The following is an 8,594-nucleotide window of genomic DNA, read 5'->3' as shown; positions in this document are numbered from 1 at the left end:
AAAAAAAAAAAAAAAAAAAAAAAAAAAAAAAAAAAAAAAAAAAAAAAAAAGAAGAAGAAGAAGAAGAAGAAGAAGAAGAAAAGAAGAGTGAAATGGGACCTAATTTGTTATTATTCCTCTTATGTATGGTCTCTAGAAATTGTCTGTAGATATTATAATAAGTAATGGATGAAAATTAGCTCTGTATGGCACTCTGCGCCAGGGCCCATTTGGGCCTGGGAATCCGGTATGGATGAATAGCCCATAAGAATCGATTTCTTTCTGCCCAGCAGCCCATCCCAAAGCCACACAAGCTGCGGGCTCAAACTGTGCCACTTCAACGTTGTTTGGCAAGTCTATTCCCCGAGCATTGATGAAGGACCGACTTTCAAACGCCCCATCCTTTACATATTCGGCAGTTCCTCAGACAGCGCCTCTGCCGAGGGTACCTACAGGAGGGGGAAAACAAGTTCCCAGACCACTCACACCACCTCCCACTCCCACCTAACCACTCACTTATGAGTGACAACATTGGATCGCTTGTTGCACTAAACCTGAAGATAATCATAGACTCTCCACGAAATTTGAGCTATAAATATGAGAAACACAGGAATGAAAAAATGTTGTTGAAGGTTCACGGAGAGAAAGCTAAAAAGAGTGAAGGAGTAAGAGAAAGGAAGAAAAAGGTTAGGAGTGATTCAAGCAGCGGAAGAGAGAAAAGTGATCTCATTGGGTCTCAGTGTTGAGAACAACCTAGTGTAGGAAATCCAAGCCCACTATACAAATAAGTTGTTAGCCTAAGTGAGTCCTAGCCCAGCCCAGTGATCTCACTTACGGTGCGCACAAGCTCAGTTGATAAAGTATTTTGTTAATGATAAGGGATTCGAGAATGATTCTTGCCTATTCAAAAGAGTGAGAGAATATTGAAAGGAAGGAAGATACAAAAATATTGATTAGATAAAACTTTTAGTCATGAAATATAAATAGATAGTATATGAGAAATAAAATTTGTTTAGTTTGTGATGTATTTAGGACAAATAAAATGGAAGGCTACCCAAGGATTGCTAACCATCACTTTCAACACCCTAATCTTCTTTTGGTGTGTAGTGAAAATTTAAAATATTATGGAACATCAAGAAAAAGATGAAAAAGGAAAACTGAAAGAGATTAATGTGGTTTGGTGACTAAAACCTATATCCACAGAACCAAAAATATAAAGGATTGCACCTTTTATTTACTTTTGACAATACATCATAACAAAGCCGTACATTTACAATGGGACTTAAGAAATTTGAAAATAAGTTGATTATTAATTTGAATTATTTTGAATTTTGTTAAGTTTTAGATTAACAAATTCCGTGAAAATATAATAATCATTGAGTCTGTATTTGTAATTGAAATATCCAAGATTAGTTTGTTTAGAATCAATTCAAGAAGACAATATGTCATGTTTCAACTACCATTCGATCAATTGTCGATCAATTGAACTCAAGATTTCGACTTACGCTTTCAATTGAAATAGGATTTTCGACAACTCTTTGGTCACTACTCGATCGAAAATTGGGGATTTGGTATTGTGGTGTATTTTTAATTAAATTTATAATTTGCTCTTTAAACCCTATCAAATCTACTATATATATAAAGACTCTTATATGTATGACTTTTAAAGTGGTTGACAAGTTAGAAACCATGTGCTATTTAGAGAGAATGTCCGACCCTCCATCTTAATGAACCTGCCAATACAAAAAGATATATTCCTATAGGTTGTATCTATTCAATGAGTTTGAAACCACAAAAGTTACATCCTGGTGCTATTGTTGCAGAGATCAAACTTTCAATGAGGTTCCCTAGAGTCGGTTAGAAGGTCTAATCATGATTACGGACGAGGTTCGTGATAGAAGGGTTTCATATAGAAAGTAACTAATGTGGGATCGTATCAATAAGTTTATCTACGAAGTTGACAATCATGGCTATGAACTAGATTGTAAAACGTTTTTCCATATGGTGTATTTTTCTTATTGGATTAGAGGTGTTCTCAAAATGTTTTTTCCTTTTGGTAATTAATTCTCTCTCTCTCTCTCTCTCTCTCTCTCTCACAAATAAAGTTTTTTGGCAAGAACTTCTGATGTCGCGGAAGCTACAAGAAAACAAACGTGTTACTTTCTGAATTGGAAAAGAACCTAAAAATGCTAGCTTCTAAATGAAAATCCCGAATCTACGAGAGGTCCCTTAAATCCACAAGATGATAAGGTTCTAGAAATCACTAGAGAAAAATAGACAAAGTTTGTATTTTTTATAAATCTGAAAACTGGACTGTTTTAAAGGTTATAATATGTTTGAATAGTAAAAAGAAAATCTAGGACGGTTAGGAAAACACCTAGAACCCTAATTCATGTTAATCACTTAATTAGGTGGTAAAATAGAAATTTTTCCCAAAAATAATAAAAAAAATTAGAAAATTGTGAAAATTAAAAATATTGTCCCTAAAAGACGGCCCAAAAAAGACAAGATCTTATTTTGACTTTTAAATTAAAAGTTATTAAAAAAATAAATATTACTATAAATAGAAAAAATACTACTTTCGAGATCTTAATGAAGGAATTTGTTTAAATTTAAGCAACACTCAAAAGTTCGAGTCTGGATTAGAATGTCGTTTTCCTTTAACCTGTTAAATTTCATGCAATTCCATCATTGTTGCCCTAATGGTCTTTACTAGCATCCCCTTAATTTTGTACTATGATTTCTGACGCACTTGTTACTCCAAGAAGGCCTATGCCAACTTCGCAACAAAAATATCATTTAAACTCTTTTTAGTTTCTACCGTTACACTCACTTATTGTCTCCACAAAATTCTATTTATAGTGCGTTATAATTACCATACATACCCTACCAGAAATCACGCACTCCTCTATCTAAGAATGAACTGATCAATTCACCCAATTTTATGGTGAGACGCCACATATAGTATATCTGTATATATGTACAAAAAATTTGTTCAATGGTGGTTGAAATTATTTTCTTCACGGACCCAAACTGGGATAAAGTGAACCAAGATTTGTATCAGAGTCACATGTCTGGAGGACCATGAAGAAAAGATTAAAAGAGTGGGGATTATATTGGTGCGGCTCATAGATCAGCCTTCAAAGGTTGAAAGGGAAAAAAGAGAAAATTTGGGCCATCACTCGGCAGTTTCTGCTCTTTTTTTTTTCTTTTTTTTTTTCAGTTGGTCAAAACTTAGCATGTACCTTAATCATGCATCACCATTCATGTGGACCTATCTATCTCATATATTTTCAATTTTAAACACTTCATATATTATACATATAATAGTGTGATGATGCCGTGAACTTCACCAGTGAGTTGCACGACGCTGGTACGCTCAAAACAAAACCTGCACAACAAAAAGGAAAGGGCCTCACAGAGAGCACCGGTGTGGTGCCGGCCAAATACCCTCCGAAGGTCAAGTTAGAACTTCTTTACAACTCTAGAGTGCTAGAGAGGGGTTAATTATGCGTACCTCGGCTTATGAGGGTATTGGGGCTTTTATAGTAGTAGAGGGTGGACTTTTCTTCCTTGGAATAGAAGTCTTTTCCTTATAGGAATCCTTATGCGCGTAGATTGCGGGATCCTTTCCTTATAGGACTCTGATACTGGGCGTGGAATACAAGCAATTTTTCTAAGACCCATGCGTGATGTTCAAGTTATGGTCTTCATGGAACCGTCAGCCTTTCAGCCGTCAGCCTGTACTTCCCTTCAGCTAAGTTAGCGTCAGTCTTCATGCGTTCAGTAGCCTAGGGGCTTCAGACTGCCGTCAGTTGAACTTGGGGACTTCAGCCCGTCAGTTTTGCCTTGCTCTTAGTGCATCTTATTACTTTTATCTTTCGTCACAACTTAACCCGTCAGCTAGAACAGAAGCTGACGGGTTAAGTTCATGTACCTGTCATAATTCTTCTATATCATAGTGCTAGAATATATGTTCTTTTATTTCTATAAAATCTTATTTTTTTATATATATATTTAAAAATAAATAAATAAAGCTTGTAAAAAAAAGCCATTGCCATCCCACAAAATCGGCATAGAGGTCCTCAACGTAGACACAACAATGAAAAAGAAAAAAAATATATTTAAAGGTACCCACGTCACTGAAAACCCCATCCCACGTGACAAATGCCACGTGCACAACTTAACCCAATTTGGGTTAACCTAACCATATCAGACGCTTACTTCCTAACTCGTCTTCACACTCCGTAGTCAGTACACACTCAACTCATATTTATCTCCCTCTCTCTCTCTCCTATATATACATTCTCTCAAAGTTACACTCCTCGTAGTATCTCTCTCTCTCTCTGTGTAGAGAGATTTTCAGTTTCCACAAAACAAAGCAAGCAATACTGCAGAAAGCTGCAGAGCTGAGAGTACAACTTAGAACTATCTACAGAAAGGGAGTCAGTTACTACTAACGGTTTTTTCCTCTCTCTTCCCATTTTGCCCTTCCACTCTTCTCAAATTCACACCTCCAATGCCACTCACCTTCAAACACTAGATCTGCAAACAACAAATCCAAACAAAAGGCAAAAAACGCTTTAAAGATGATCACCTGGAAAGACTTGTACACAGTTTTAACGGCTGTGATTCCACTATACGTGGCGATGATCTTAGCCTACGGTTCCGTCCGGTGGTGGAAGATTTTCTCGCCGGACCAGTGCTCCGGTATCAACCGCTTCGTCGCCATCTTCGCCGTACCTCTCCTCTCTTTCCACTTCATCTCCACCAACGATCCGTACTCCATGAATTTCCGGTTCATCGCCGCCGATACGCTTCAGAAGATCATCATGCTCGTCGTTTTGACCTTTTGGACCAACTTCACCAAGAACGGTAGCTTAGAGTGGATGATAACGATTTTCTCGCTTTCCACGTTGCCAAACACCTTGGTTATGGGAATTCCATTGCTCATAGCTATGTACGGTAAAGACTCTGGTTCTCTCATGGTTCAGGTCGTGGTTTTGCAGTGTATCATTTGGTACACTCTGCTTCTCTTTTTGTTCGAGTACCGCGGCGCAAAGATGCTCATCATGGAGCAGTTTCCCGAAACGGCAGCTTCGATCGTGTCGTTCAAAGTCGACTCCGACGTCATGTCGTTGGACGGCCGAGATTTCCTCGAGACCGACGCCGAAATCGGCGACGACGGGAAGCTCCACGTCACGGTGAGGAAATCGAACGCGTCGAGACGATCGCTCGGTCCGTGTTCGCTTCCGGCATTGACGCCTCGACCGTCAAATCTCACCGGCGCCGAGATTTACAGCCTGAGTTCGTCTCGGAATCCGACGCCGCGAGGCTCCAACTTCAACAACTCCGATTTCTACTCCATGATGGGATGCCAAGGCTTCCCGCCGGCGCCGAGGCATTCGAGTTTCGGTCCCGCTGACGTGTATTCCGTACAGTCCTCACGAGGTCCGACTCCGAGAACTTCGAACTTCGAAGAGAATTGTACTCCAGCTGCGGCTCAGACCGTTGCTTCTCCGAGATTTGGATTTTATCCAGCTCAACCCGTAACGGCATCGTATCCAGCTCCTAACCCTGAGTTCTCATCAACTATTACTAAAAACACGAAAATTCAGCAGCAAGCTCCACCACAAGGTCCGAATAACGGTACTGCTAATACCAAGGCGAGTCATGATGCCAAGGAGCTCCACATGTTCGTGTGGAGCTCCAGCGCGTCTCCAGTTTCCGAAGGCGGTGGGCTCCACGTGTTCGGTGGGACCGACTTCGGAACCTCGGAGCAATCGGGACGGTCCGATCAAGGCGCCAAGGAGATCCGCATGTTGGTTGCTGCTGATCACCCGCACAATGCGGAAAGCAACAAAGGTATACACTCCATAAATACAAATCATAATTTAACGTTCACATTTAACGCCTGAGACAAGTGTCATATCTATGACGTATGCTAACGAGAATGCAATAATCAGTGCCAAAAAATAATTAAGCAAATTCAATAATTGTTCATTTAATCACTTTTTTTTTTTTCTTGTTTTTTTGTGTGAAGGGATTGGGGAAAGTGAGGGGAGATTGGGTGCGGAGGAGTTCACCTTTGCAGGGAGGGAAGAGGAAGAAGAGGAAGAGAGAGAAAAAGAGGGTCCCATTGGACTCAACAAGTTTGGGTCCAGTTCAACAGCTGAGCTTCACCCGAAATCTGTTGCAGGAGCTCCAGAGACCATTACAGGAAAACAAATGCCTCCAGCTAGCGTTATGACTCGTCTCATATTAATCATGGTGTGGCGTAAACTTATCCGCAACCCAAACACCTATTCCAGTCTCATTGGTCTTGTCTGGTCACTCGTCGCTTATCGGTAAGTTAAATTTTACAGTCACATTATACAATTTACACTAAAATATTTTAGTGTGCTGATTGAATTTCATCTTGATTTTGAAGGTGGCATGTGGCTATGCCAAAAATAATAGAGAAGTCAATCTCCATACTATCCGATGCTGGGCTTGGAATGGCTATGTTTAGCTTAGGTGAGTAGTCGTTATTTTACCATATAATTTTTTTTTTTTCCATACATAGACTTGTGAATATTTGTTGTTTAAGATTAAAATTGCGACAATATAAGATTTTTAGGAGCCGTGGCGATTTGGGCACCATAGATTATGGTCGGGGTGGGCACGATGGTTGTTAGTGACGTTTAACCCTGTCCGTCTGTGAAGATTTGGATTACTACTACTGTATGGACTAGGACCAATATTTTTTTTTCTGCTATGACTTTAATTTAGTTTTTGGATTTTATCTATGTACAATAAATGAGATTGACCGGCCGACATATGGGACCCAATACGGGGAAGTCGTTTTCGGGGACCAGGGTCGGTGGCCATTCGTTGTGATAGATGCCCATTACCGGGGGGGCCATATTATTAGTGAAGGTAGTTGATTTTTGTGAGATTAAAGACCATGATTGATACGTCTATGGATTTTTATTTTCATTTAATTTGTGTGTGTGGGGATGCTATGGTATTGGTATGTACTGATTTGGTTGTAATTGTTGTTACTTTGAAAGGTCTGTTTATGGCTCTTCAACCCAAGATAATAGCTTGTGGGAATTCGGTTGCTTCTTTTGCTATGGCAGTAAGATTTCTCACCGGCCCCGCGGTAATGGCCGCGGCTTCCATTGCCGTTGGCTTGCGCGGTAGGCTGCTACACATAGCAATTGTTCAGGTAATTCAAACACTGATGCCTATTTTAACCATGGGGTAAAAATGTTTTATTCACTAACATGAAAATTGTGGTCCAACAGGCTGCACTTCCACAAGGAATTGTTCCTTTTGTGTTTGCTAAAGAATACAATGTTCATCCAGCCATTCTTAGCACTGCGTAAGTAATTTTCTATTTGAAGTTTACTGATGTATTAAAATACTAATTGATTAAAACTTAAAAGTAACGTTTTTATAATTTTCAAGTTTTAATATTGCAGGGTTATCTTTGGGATGTTGATAGCATTACCTATTACTCTTGTCTACTACATTCTTCTTGGTTTGTGAAGTTTACACTTTACAGTAGTAGCAAAAAATAGGAGGAGTTTTAGAAGAAAATTCTAGATGTGATTATGTCTTTACATGTGAGCATTGGCCACACCAGAATATGTTGTTATTGCATGAGGATTTTCTGGCAGAAATCAATGGTAGGGCAAAGAGTACGCTAAAGTTCCAAAATTTTTGGATCAAAGACAAGATATATCTGACTCTGGTGGAAGCCTTGATATGAGGGTCACTGCCTCCATTAACACCTGAAGTTTCATCTAATTTCCAAAAGTTTGAGAAGAACAAGGAATGCCCCGTCTAGCCAAATGGGAACATTAGCGAGAAAATCCCGGAAAGAAAGTTGTAATCCCAAAAAAAAATATTGAAAAACAAGAAGGTGGTCAATTATATCTGATTCTCTCCCATTCAGTTGTGCGTGTAAAGTTCGATTTCAAAAATCCCCTCTATCATATAAAAGTGACAAAGTTGATTACTGAATTGAGGAGAAAGAGTAGGAGGGAATAATTTTCTTTTTAATTTTTTTATTAGTTTTGTTGTTAGTGTTGGTTTTGATTGTCCGTGGATCCGGCAATTATTTCAGATTGTCGTTTCTTTCTTGGTTTGTAATTTAGTTTAGGAATTTTATCGATCAAAAAGGGGTCATTAGTCATTTTGTTAATAGAAAGATGATGTATTTTGCATTAAGACAAAGACATATTTTCCTTTAAACTTTCACGCAAAGAAAGTAAAATGAGAAGGAAAAAAAAAAAAAGAGTAGGGTGAGGCTAAAGAAAAATCTTGAAAGCACATGGTCTTTCTGCTGAGTGGGTTTTGTACTTTTTGCTTAGAACCTCATTTTTTAAGGGCTTTTTGAGAGGGTTGAGTACTGAGAGAGAAGTAAAGTAATGAGATAAGAAAGCAAAAAAGGCAGAGTCAAAAGCAGCATGCTTACTTTTGCCATAGGCGTTTGGTCATTGATGCGGCCACAAGCCTAACCCCTACCCTACTAGAGGAGGACTCTTCGTCACTCTAAAACTGCTAACTAGGGTGGTGGCCCTTGTGGGCTGGACTGTTCAGCTATTTCCTACTTTTCTTTTCTTTTT

The 8,594-nt window shown here is 39.1% G+C and overlaps 1 protein-coding gene across 1 annotated transcript; it reads left to right on the top strand.

Annotated features, from left to right (window-relative positions):
- The first annotated feature begins 4,135 nt into the window (after positions 1-4,135).
- Positions 4,136-8,220, top strand: LOC112022266 (auxin efflux carrier component 3). The gene is made up of 6 exons (XM_024054834.2): positions 4,136-5,844; positions 6,023-6,326; positions 6,410-6,495; positions 7,032-7,189; positions 7,269-7,345; positions 7,446-8,220. The coding sequence occupies exons 1-6, from the start codon at positions 4,569-4,571 to the stop codon at positions 7,510-7,512; spliced, it is 1,968 nt and encodes a 655-aa protein (XP_023910602.1). The 5' UTR covers positions 4,136-4,568; the 3' UTR covers positions 7,513-8,220.
- The last annotated feature ends 374 nt before the right edge of the window (positions 8,221-8,594 follow it).

The sequence above is a fragment of the Quercus suber genome, unplaced genomic scaffold (genome assembly GCF_002906115.3).
Source record: "Quercus suber isolate HL8 unplaced genomic scaffold, Cork oak 2.0 scaffold_179, whole genome shotgun sequence".
NCBI lineage: Eukaryota > Viridiplantae > Streptophyta > Magnoliopsida > Fagales > Fagaceae > Quercus > Quercus suber.
The sequence above is the reverse complement of the archived record's forward strand: the minus strand, read 5'-3'. Positions and strand labels throughout refer to the sequence as shown.